At 45.8% G+C, this 12,460-nt stretch overlaps 1 protein-coding gene across 1 annotated transcript in view; it reads left to right on the top strand.

The window, feature by feature from the left end:
- Positions 1-5,284: 5,284 nt before the first annotated feature.
- LOC8032865 (transmembrane 9 superfamily member 1) overlaps positions 5,285-12,460 on the top strand; it is a 30,419-nt gene continuing 23,243 nt past the window's right edge. Inside the window, exons 1-2 of the mRNA XM_029986686.3 lie at positions 5,285-5,447; positions 9,795-9,884. Coding sequence (XP_029842546.2) covers positions 5,370-5,447; positions 9,795-9,884 — 168 coding nt within the window. The 5' untranslated portion in view covers positions 5,285-5,369. The remainder of the gene's footprint in view (positions 5,448-9,794; positions 9,885-12,460) is intronic.

Here is a 12,460-nt window from a genome sequence, read left to right as displayed (position 1 = left end):
GTTGAGCTCATCTAAGCACATTGTCACGCTGATGCGTAAAATAAGACTCACAATGTCCACGCATCACCGAACAGAATGAACAGAAGAGCGCTACGAAAGGAAAAATTGAGGTCGTTCAACCTTCAGTATCGCAGACCATTTCTGGTAAGGTATGAAGTTGTCCTTTCTGAGAAACGATCACCAAGCACAACTTTTTAGATATTGAGTTCAAACTTTGCATTTGCGATTTCCAGTTTCCGGATGAAACGAGACAAAGTTGGCAGCGATAAAAGAGGCCCTCTAAAGGGACCACGCAACATTTTCTTCTTACTTTGGCTATTCAATGCTCTCAATGAACCTCTCACATGTGTAAGGCATGGAACAGGTATCAATTTGTATTTTCACGTTACGGTTTCTGTAGGAAAAAGATTTACGAGGCTCGCATTTCTCTTCCTTCTCAAACGCTTAATGCTTTTCCCTGAATGAAGGGTCACAGATGGAGATGTGGTGGTGAAAAAAACAAGGCAAGGATTATCTGTTGGTGAGGGATAATCTGCTTAGCCAGGCTAGCAGGAACATGATAGATGAAGGTATAATGCTCAGAAGTAGCAAAAAAAAAGAAAAGAGAAACCTCTGCCTCTCCTTGAGGCACCTCAGCAGTCACAGGGAATTTATGATGAGGTCCTGGGGATCGCATGAGAAGGACAAGGATTGTCCATCATCTTCTGTTTCATGGTCCCCACAAGCTTTTAGTGTTCCGTATCTTGTTACCTTTGCTCACCTCCCATGACATTAAATGCAGTGTGACATCCACAGCATCTATGTTCATTTGGCAGTTCCACAGCCAGTACTGGTGACTGGATCAGAGAACTGCTCGTGACTATGAGGTAAAGGTATGAACGTAAAGGTTCCTGTTTACCTTAACTATAGGGTGAAGGTAAAATGTTAAGCTTTGATTTCTTCCTTGGGAAGCTACACTGCTACTTTCCCAGCACAGTTCACAGGCTTGCTGATACATTCATTGTGATGAGTGATTAGATTATGGAAGCCTGTTAAGAAACATGACTGGTTCTTGGATCCAGACTGGCAGTGATTTTGCTGTTATCACAACAGCACTCTGGAGCAGTTGCAGGTATTCCAAGAGGTATTGGCACTACCCATAAATTACAGTCACCTATCCAGGTGACTGTAGTATGAGAGGAACGCCTAATGAAATCTGTGACACATTGAGTAACCCTAGCTTTCTTAGCTAGGCGCAATGTTACAGCTCGATCATCCACATATGCAAGAAGCTGCCACTTTCCACTGACGCAGAAAACTGAAAACAATATGTGGGGCTAGCACAATCCCACATTCTTGTGAGTCCGGCGGGGGAACCAAACTAAAACCGGGCTTTTCGACAGATTCTCGTGACTAAAGGCCGACGCACAACTTCAGTTTCCTGCGATGCAGAACATTCTCCCGATTTCCTTCTCTTCCAAACTGGAAGAAGTGGCGAGGAGAGAGAGAAGCGAGCAAATGTGGAAAGTGCGACCTTCGAGTTCTGTACATGTGACGGACTCAGAAAGAAGTACCAGACGTCAATCACGTAAACGGCTAGAGTGTGGTTCGTCCAATCGGTCCGGCGGCCCCTTGCTGTGTAGTTCGGGGCCTGTACACAAAAGAGAGAGAGAGAGAACAAGCAATGGTCCACTTACCGGTGAGTGTTGTAGCTGGCCTGGCGACAGGTGCTGGTGCTTCGCAACTGCTGCTGCGGTCCTGTTCTTCGGGGGATCCGTGGGCCAGCGTTGCCGGAGGCGTGGGGGTGCTGCCAGCCCCCGTCCCCCCTGCCCCGGATCCCCCTCCTCCACTGCTGGGACCACCCCCTCCCCCTCCTCCACCCCCTCCTCCCGTGGGCGCGACTCCGCTGGGGGTCATGGTCAGGCTCTGCACGGGTCGAGGAAAAGGTAAAAAGGAGTGAGGAGGCCAGTCTTTGGGACGTTTATGATTCCCGAAGTTAGCTCATTCACTATCAAAGGTAAGTTTGACAGTGTCATTGACGTACGCATTCTTGGCGCTTCAAAACTATTGCGCGAAGCTGCGCCCTCCTGAAGTGCTCCCACAGAACAATCAAATGTGCAGGTGGACCTTCCTCCGGATAAAAAAAGCTTGTGCTTACAACTTTTGAGGGCAGTCGAAAAAAACAAGAATAAGGCAGGCTTCCCAAGGCATGCAAATGGCTAAAAGTGGAGACAGAAGTTCAGCAAGATATTTTAGTGGGTTACCTTACTGTACATCTTCTATACTCCGTTCACCCCAAAGCTGAGGCTGCAGTGGGAGCTACATGCCTGCTGGACCAATCAGCCGCCTCCCTCTATGACCCGCCACAGCTCTCTGTGCGTGCGTATGGGCGGGAGCGTGATGACATGGCGAAAGAGAGGCATATGACTAGTCCAACGACGAGGTAGTTTCACCACAGTCTGAGCTTAGGGGTGAACAGAGTATAGAAGGATGTGAAAGTGGTATAAGCTGGCGTTTGCAACTTTTTAAGAAGTATAAACAAGGTATATGCTTGGCCATGAACCAGGCTCTTACGAGGAACTAAGAGAGTCAACATGTGTGGGTAATTAAGGTCCCCTTGAGATACTTCATTATCTTAATTGGAAGTTTGTGAACAGTTTCAGTATCACTGTCAACTAAAGTCGCAAACTAGCAAGCTGTCAGTTACGAAGCACAAAACTTTGGTTCAGCTTTTACAATCACAGTGGCGTTCTCATTCGTCATGCATATTGTGATGCCTTAAGTAGCCTAACATTCTGTAAGTCAGATGACATAGGTCCCAAGTACAGTTTCAGGAACGTCCAGTCACGGCCCAACATTTTAATCGAGAGCAAAGTAATCCTAAGTACATGCTGTGTCTTGAGAAAACACAGGCATTGTAAGAGTGGCTGTGAAATCATGGTTCATTCCAATGAACAATAGCTAGAACAGTTTCATTGAATGCATACCAAGTAGCATAAACTTTATTCACAACTCCAACCTCTGGGATTTAATCCCATTTCCTCCACTTCATATTTCAGCCACCAAGCTGCACCAGTTTCAGTGCACACCTCGATCGGCAGCAGCTCCCCGTATCTCCCATTCATGTCTTTCCCGCTGGGTGGCATTGCTTCCCTTGGAGTAGCGATCGGTTTCAACAAGTAGCCACTTTGAAGTTTGTACAATGAATGTTGTTAAGTTTGGCTAGAGGCATTTCACCTTGGCCCAACGTTACTACAACACTCAGTTGGGAAACTCATCCTTGAAACCTGGACCACTCTCGTCCACCAAGACCAAACTGGATACTGTAATAGCGCCGTGCTTTAGTGATGAGTCAGAACATGAAAGTTGACTTATATAGCTACTATGAAATAAATGGCACTGCGAGATGGCGCCAGCGGTGCAGTTCCCGGAGTGGCCGCTGCGGGAGAAATGGTGGCGTTGCGATCGCCTCTAGTGCGGTTCTCGAGTACGGATCGGAGGCACTTTTTCAAAGAAGGCTCTATAGCAGTTTCCCAACTTAGTCGTTCTAGAAATGTTGCCTCAACTATAGGAATAACATCAGCACCATATGTCTGAATGAATACCTAGGTTCTTTTGGGGCCCATGTGATGGGAAGCAGAAAAATATGCCCCCACCTATCTGGCAGCCAGAAAGAAAGCTGTCTCATAAAACAATTCGCTGGAAAAGAAAGAAAGAAATCCCATAGATCAAAAACTACTCTGCCATCAAAACAAAGTGACCGCAAGAAGGAGGCCTCACCCTTCCATAGTCAAAAAATGTATCAGCAAATTTTATTGCAGCCACCTAATACACTATCAAAAACAAAATCCAGATTCGCCATAATCAAGCCCGCTGCATCTCAAAGTTTCAAAATCGACAACTCAGTACGTAGGCACGTGCACAAACGGGCAAACAAAAATAGCTCACGGAATTCACACCACAAAAAAGTAACCGTCACTCAATGTTGAAAACAAAAAAGTGGAGATAAAACAAAAATATCCGACCCATATTTAGCCAACAACACATTTCCGACGGGACGGCCGGCGGCCAGTCGCCGGAACACACGAGCTGCACCCCCCCAAAACTCGCGAACCAACCTCGACTATGCCCGCTCCGAGACTTCCCTACTAATCGCAGTTGGAAAACGTTTTCCCAATAAACCGTAAGTCGAACTCAAATTGACGGATGATCCCTTTAAAACGAGAGCAGCGATCGATGCTGAAAACAGGCCCCCAAAAGCAACAACAAAAAAGTGGCGATTGCGGTCCACCCCTGAACGGACGTGGCCTCGGCGTTTCTCGAGGAACACTGTTCGCCGATCAGACGCCAAGAAAACTCAAAAATCAATGCCGCGCCAATCTCCTCCGCCTTAATCCGTGTGACTCTAGCAAGGCAGCACACAACAGACCCAAGTGGCGATTACGAGTGATCGATATCTTAAACGGGTCCCGGCGCGTCTTGTGCCCATGTAAATAAGGTCCCGCCGAGATGTTTCGTGTTGGATGTTTACGTCCCCCAACTCGTCGCGAGCTTCGACTGCAGCCCTTAAAACCGCGATCGATGGCTTGGAATCCACTCGGAGGCCGATTAGGAGAGCCGAGTGGGGCCTATCCGGTCGTGCAAATGTCATTCAAGGGAAGGCCAGCAAAAAATGCAGCACGCCTACAACTCGGTAATGTCACCACTGTGACGAACGGACTGTCATTCTCGGTTCGCGGCCGGCTTAGCGCCCACCGAGATCGCGGACAATCGCGAGATCGGTGTCTAACCAGGCTGAGATCACGGAGGAACTCGACTTATACGAGTGATCCCGCTTAATAAGGGGCTTAACAAAAGAAAAGGAGCGATTCGTGGGAGCGGATGTGAACGAAATGTCCAAGGTGCTTTCTGCGGCATGGCTACCTCGCGCACTCCAAACCCGAAATCGGGAGTGGAGATCGGGTGTAAGATGGACTTACCTGTGCTTCGGCGGCCTCTGTGAGTGGCGTCTGTGTGTTTGCGGCGACCCAGGCTTCGGCAAAAGTTTCCATGGCCGACTGGAAGTCCATTCTGAGCAAATATGAGTTCTCCGACACACCGCCACTCCTGCCTCAGGCCGACATGTTCACTTCTCCTCCTCGCAAGAAAATAGTTCCTCGTCAATACTCTCTCAACAACCCCCAAACCTCCTAACTTTGTTTGTAACTACACTTTATGAAATTTAAAGTTTATTTACTATTTTATGGTAGTATATTTAGACAATATATAATATATTTTGGTTCGAATTGCGCGGAGGGATACATATGATGTCTTGCCCTCGCTCATAGCCGCTCAGCTGTGTTTCGCGGTGTCCGAAGGCAAAAGTGAGAATCTCGGTGTAGTATCCTACGATGCTGCGTGATGTGGTGACATTGTTTTTTATTTGTTCTGGACTGGCCGTTACGGGAGCATTTAAGGATGGAGATAAGGTACGCTACGATTCTAATCTCATCTTAAGCTCCGATAAAGAGCCACGTCTGTGTGTTTAGGCCTAGTATTTTCGTAGTCGCAAGCGGCTCGGAGCACAGTCAGCGGTGTTCTCTGCTACGACTTCGTTTTTTTGTTGTTTTTTTTCTTTGTTGATTTTTGTTATTTTACGACATTTTGGTGACCTAGACGCCTTGAATCGGTGGCCAAAGTGCTGGTTCGTCTAGGACTCTAGGTGATACCTTCTGCCAAAACGTAACGCAGAAAAACAAACGCTACACTTGATATTAGTACGAGTTTGAACGCCGAATCACGAAGCCGATTTGTATTGATTGAATTACTTCGTCTCAGGAATGAATAACAAATACAATTTGATGCTTGCGCCGTTGTTGCTTTTATAGCAGATAAAAACTAGCCTAAAACCGGTTGTCGTGTCCTGCGTTTTACAGCGGCGGCACGACGTCAAAAGTTCTTAATTAATTTTCGTGTTTTCTTTTTTCCTATTAAACACTCATTCATTCTTTTTCTTTTCTTCTTTTTTAGAGGTTTGTAATTCGGTGGGGGATCTTCAGACTAGATTTCTTTCCGACGTTGGCGCCGCTGGCACACCGCTTTTTAAATTTCCAAGTCGTAAATCCACGCAAGCGCTCCTGCGAAGAGATTTTTCCACAGAGACAGGCGGCCGTCTTACAACTCATTTGTGGCCTTATTAATTGCGCCAGTTTTCCGCAGAACTGCTCTCACTAAAAGCCACCGTTACGATTTCAGCAGCTATTCCCAACCGTTCACCGCAAGCGCTCCCACGGAAGCCGCACGTGCGCGCCTTTCCTAAATCCAACCCCCCTCCCCCATCCAGCGACACAAATATGGAGCTCCACTTTTTTACGCGACATTTTATCATCATTATTAATTCCTTTTCGGCAGTCAGCTCGCGAAATGGCATCACCCACGTCAGTCTCTCCTCGCCGATGTTGCCGTTTGGAGACGTCAGAAAAAAATATTTACAGCTTCGAAGACACCTGCCCGCCTCACCTCCAGCAAAAAGGGGGACCCTGCTTACCTGCCTAGATGAGCCTGGGAGGAGCAATTTACACCGGGCTTAAAGCGAACTGCCAAGGCAGACAAAGCCTCGCGCGACACATCACACCTGCAGCCGGCTGGATTTTACTTACGAGCGGCGTCAGAATTGTTCCCTGCAGCAAGCCGTGGCAGTTTTTCGCACCTTTGTGATCGCTCGAGCTGCCTCGAGTTTTTCGTTATGATCGTGCTCATAAAATACAATCCAACTGCAGGCATGAAAATGAACAAGTGGGAGGGGGAGGCTTTTCTTCCGGCAGTTTGAAGTTGCAGTGATGGGGGTTCTTTATTTTTCCCGGAGTCTGAGCCTGGATGGGTTTTTCGGGTTATAAAGGCCCCTCAACAAAGGACACGGAGTTCCGCTCGTTCGTGCCAAGCATTGAGTGGGAGCTTTGTGTGCGCACGTGCAGGCAGTTGCCTGACCGTCCCCTGTTTTTAACTTCTTTTTGCCTGCCTCCCATTGTCTCTCGAACGGGTTTTGTTTCTACAACCCCCGAACTACCGTAGATCTTTTTTTAACACACCCGTCGAGTCGACGGAACGACGGCGCTTGGCTCCCATAAAATGACGGCCGTGTTCTCGCTGCCCTAGCCGTGTGGCAGATTGGGAAGGGGCACTGATCAGCCATATCCCGTTTGATCAAAGTTCTCGACTTCTAGTTATCATTGGTTGGCATCGCACCTTTCACAAAACCATAGCTGGATCGATCCTTACAGGCCTATTCATCCGTACACCACGGCGCTACCTTAGAGCTTTTTGTCAACACTAGAAATAGCACTGATCTTGCTGCATCAGTGCTGGTTTTGCATTGTATTGATGATACATTGCTGCATCGGTGCTAAGTTGGGTTTAAGTTAGGGATAAATAGAGATCTGAAATGAGCCCGTAGCAATGTAACTCTGCTGGAAATATGAAGCGTGTCCAAGCATGAAAGTGCGAGACATAATTAGTCTCGTGAAGTGGACTTGTGCCACTCTGCGGTGTTTCCCATTGGTCCTTCGAGTTGTTAGTACTGCGGTGACGTCAAACAGCTGGCAGGCGTATTTTGTGCTGTGGCATATTCTCAGGCAGTGGGGCTAATTGCATAGAAAGGTTTAAAAGACAGCTGCTTGATGCTTATAAATAATAAAAATGATAAAGTGAAACACACAGAAAAGGTAGTGTGACCGCAGGAAAAGGCACGGTGTAAAAAAAAGCTCACTAATGTGAGCAAAATTTTTGTCTAATTCCTGAGCGTTTTTTTCCTTTTTTGCTATTGATGAGTTTGCATTACTACACAGATTATGGCATTCTTGCATGTGTTTAATAAGCGATGGTCTCGTGCTGCCAGCCTCATAATATGAAGAAAAATGTGTGCTACGTCCTTGCAAACATCTGCATGAGTTATACAAATCACCCGTGCAGCTGTCTGATTACAAAGCTTAAAAAAAATCAACTTTGACTAAGGTTTATTTCAATGTATGAAAACTGCTCTTAGAAATACCAGTCAAGTGTTATATAGATGCAATGTATCTCCGCATCTTTGAGCTGATCCACTATCTGATGCATTAAGAAATGTCTACGAAGCAGAACAAGAATCAGTGTTCCAAAATGCTACTGAGCAATAAGAAGCTGAAATGCTCTGTTGATTTTAATGCATGTAGTCATTTAATTGATGAATGGCAAGACATGAAAACACGTTACTAACAAGTGCTTTCTTCTTTCCAAATAAATTTGATCACTTTGTTTCTTTGGATCAAGGCAAAGTTAATTATTTGCACGTGTTTATTTTTGTGATATGCCTCGCCTGAAAAAATATTCACCAGCTGTGTCAATTCTTCTAAACGATTTGATGTCATGTGGAAATCGTAACAAACAGGAATGCTTTATAGCTGACATGGTGTCAATCGCAGACATTTAAAAATGAAAGGGGGGGGGGGGGGGGGGGGGGAAGATTGGGACCTTTGTCAAACCCACCCAAACATCCATAGACTTCCAACTGGTAATCATTGTTCGAGACCGGGCACGATTGGAGCCTTTTAGCTGGGCGGCATATAGTAAAGGCGACATCCCCTGTAGAGTAAGTCAAGTGACTTAGTTACCAGGCCGAATACCTTCTTAAAATCGGTATCAATAGCATCCACCTGGCCTGTATCCCAACTTTTCTAAGAGATAAAGGAGACTGGTTTCCACGTAACTTTCTGGCCGTAAACCCAAGTTGCTGCTCACTTATGTGCTGTTAAAAAAAAAAAAAAAATAGAGAGAGCTGTTTGGTGAACAACCTCTCTAAAGGCTATTTTAATATAAAATTGCAAAAGTGAGGTTAATTGACAGACTTTTCTGCTGCCATCGCAGTTGGAAGGACCAAAAAAAAGCAAATTGGATGCGAGTCTTTAGACAGGGTATTGGAAGTAGTATCAATTTTAAACGAAATCCCTGCACTTAATCCAAAACAAATGTTAGATTTAGGTGCCAGTGTTTGAAGGTTGTGTTAATGTGCTGCCATATTAAAGCATGAAATGCTTTTTAACGCTCTTCCTTATCCAGAAAAATGTTATCTGTCCGTTCATTTTTCGCTAAATTTAGTCGGGAAAGTGGTGTCATGTGACCCTTACACCTTGGGAAAATATACGGCACGTGACTTATGTGTCAATTCAGTTTTCCCTCTAGATTTAGCGGGAGAATTCACGTTTTGTAGCCACAACACCAATTCAGTTTCCCCACCAAATTTAGGGGGAAATTGACGTCACGTGACCCATACGCCAATTCAGTTGCCTGCTAAATTTAGCGGCAAAATTCCCGTCCTGTGACCAAAACACCAATCCAGTTTCCCTGCTAAATCTAGCGGGGTAACGCGACGTCACGTGACCTGCTAAATGTAGCAAGAAAATATATGTCATGTGACACACCAATTCCCTGTAATGCATTTCATGCATTAAAAAACTTTGAAGGTAAAGGTCCCTGCCAATTTTTGTTTTTGTGTTTAAAAAAATTTTAAGTGTTATAGGGCCGTCCATATATTGCACCTGTGAGTTGTACTTCTGCAAATTATTATGAAAAGAAAAACAACCTTTTTGCTTTCAACAAGCACATCCAAATATTATAGATTAATTCCATGTATGTCCTGCGCTCATCTGCCATCTCCCCACATAGAGCCGTTGATGAAAATATGACCAACTGTTTATCTTGAATCATGGTTGTAGGTAGCTTTTATTTATTTTCATTGATAAAGAAACAAAATGTGCTATCCTGGTTTTCTTTGAGCCAAGTGTTCTGTTGCTGTTTGGATGCAGGTAATGCTTTATGTGAACAAGGTTGGGCCGTACTTCAACCCTCATGAGACCTATCACTACTACCAGTTGCCCGTTTGCCGACCGAACAAGGTAATGTTCCACTTATTCAGCACACAATTTCAATGAGTGTGATTCGGTTGATTTCTGTTTGGCCAATCACATCTAGACGGTACAGACATGGGATCTATGCACAGCGCTAGTTGGGCCTTGTTACTGGCCATCTCAGAGGCTTTACGCTGTTGGTTCCATGTTTTGTCAGCATGGCCTGAAGCCAAACTGGGTCTATGTCTTTTCTGGACAGATACTCGAAGAAACAAGGTTTCTTGATAGTGCGTGTGTGGTTGTACAAACAAGTGAATGAAAATTTTATTTTCTTTATTAGAATGCCTGATGTCTCCAAAACATTCTACAGTCCAAGCAACTTGCTAGATCATGTCGTGACTTGAGGTCATGTGTTTTGATGTTGTATGGCCTGAAGACTAGGCATTCTTGTAACCAATAGCATATTTGTCACAAAAAATGGTACAATGTGTTTTCAATACTTTCATTACCTCCAGAGCACAGTAATAAAGTGTTTGAATATTTTAACCCGATTTACCTGTTATGTGTGCCTCATGGAAGATGGGCATCAAATCCTAGTCACATCTCGCCATCATGTTGCCATATGCGGGTTGTCACGAGATCTTTGCTTACTTCTGCTCTTCACCATTCTTCACGTGTCATCAGGTTCTGGTCATAATCAATGCTGTCACCATGTCTTGGGTGACTGAAGATCTTCCAATTCTGCCACACATCAGTTGGCTAGTTGTCCAGATTACTTTGTAGTTAAGCTATTTGCTATTTTGTGCATTTCTACACCTTATAGAGACAAGCATGCTTCTATCTTCTACTAACCGCCTTAGGAGTGATGTAGTGCATCTAGACAAGACAAGCACACATCAGCCTGACAGTACCTTCAGACGGGCTCTTCTAGGAACCATGTAGTAAGTTTTATGACGCATGCGTAGTGGCTGCCTGTGCCTCGGCGTCGTATCTTAACCAAGATCCACGCGCCGGTCTTGGAGGGCGGCGGGAGCCAGCCTAGATTGGTATACTACCCTCCTGAATCTTGCAGATGAATAGAAAGAGATGCGAGGCGAATAACCGCGAGCGAAACCCAGGGCATTGTGCGTGAGCAAACGTAGCGCGAAATAGATGCATCGCTCGGGATAGAGGGGGGAAGGGGGGTGGGGAATAGCACCAACTAGATCGACAAGGAACGACTTCACGAATTCAGGGTTTCCCGGCACAAAACCAGCGCTGTTCGAATTGAAAACCGCAGTAATGCCGCGCTCTAAAGGAACAGATAGCTAGAATAAATAAAACTAAAGCAGAAGGGGGGATAGGGTAGAAGGGGGAGGGGGGTAGTAGCGGCTGATAAAGATGTGGATCGCGTGGTGTCGTCATCAGCTATTCGTTCTTTTTGGTGATGATGATCATGTTGGGTTGGTATATATTTGTAGAGACTCCCTACGACGAGATAGAGATGGATGCCTGTGGCACTCGCATTCAGGGTAAACCGCGCCCGCGAATGGTTCTTTGCGGCGGCTCTATACACGGGCTGGCTGTTTTGGAGGCGCACAAACCGGAAAGTAAAATGTGTAAAGGAAACTGGAGTTGGCGAAAGGGGAAACGCGGAACACAACAGTAAGCCGAATCGCTGGGATCGTATTAACAACACAAACGCTTCCTTCGCGTTTTTTTCCCCTTCGTGTTTCCCCATTTTAGTCGCATTTTTCCCCTTTTTGGGAAAGAACTCGTAGCTTGGGGTGAACTTTCAATCTTTCCTTGGTTTTACTTAAAATGTATTTCTTTATTCATTGTAAGGAGTGATACAAAAATGCGAGTCTATTTACGAAAGAGACAAAACCGAAACTACGGCACCCAGCGGGGTGGCGTTGGCGGTAGCTTTCCGGTGACTGAAAAGTGGGGGCCCCTGGCGGAGGGAAATAGAGTTAGGGAGCCCCAAGTTTTGGGGGAGTGTTTGGGGATGTTCGGAGCGTGGTTCGAAGCAGGGTATGGGGAGGATGGGCGAAGCGGCCCGGATTGGGAACTGTGAAATTCGACGCGCTTTAATGACTCGTCCCGCGCTCGCGTCACTTTCGCTTTGAATTTTTAGGGAAGGAGGTGAAGATGTGCCTGCGTTGTATCGGCTTTCCCGCTCGCATTGTGCGCGGAGCCGAATTTGCATGGTTTTGTGCGTTCTTTCTCTCGCTTGGAACGATTGCCTATTTGCGGTTTCTTTTCCATTTTTTTTTTTTTTTTCTTTTCTTCACCCGTTTTTCTAAGTCTCGGAAGAATAGTCCCTGGGATACGTTTTCGGTGTTTGTGGTGGCTGCTGTCGACGTGCGCTTTAATTTCTTTATATTGTCGTTTTTCTTTTTTATCTGTGTGTTTCTTAGCGGCTGTTCTTTTCGGCCAATGTTTAGGTCGGTGGTATACGTGGGTCGTTAGTTTAAGTCGATGTTTCAAACTTGCGCGGTGATTTGGAAGATGAAAAAATGAAGCCGGTTTGCTCGCGGTTCTTCGCCCGAAAGGGTGCTTCACCGCACGCAGCAGGGTGTAGCGGGCAAGGTGAGCCACGAGGGCTGATTTGGCTTTTTATTTTCTCTTTCTACGAGCCTAAC

This window comes from Ixodes scapularis, unplaced genomic scaffold, assembly GCF_016920785.2.
Source record: "Ixodes scapularis isolate PalLabHiFi unplaced genomic scaffold, ASM1692078v2 PGA_scaffold7__128_contigs__length_106722199, whole genome shotgun sequence".
Taxonomy (NCBI): Eukaryota; Metazoa; Arthropoda; class Arachnida; order Ixodida; family Ixodidae; genus Ixodes; species Ixodes scapularis.
Note: the sequence above shows the minus strand (reverse complement) of the source record. Positions and strands in the feature narration are given on the sequence as shown.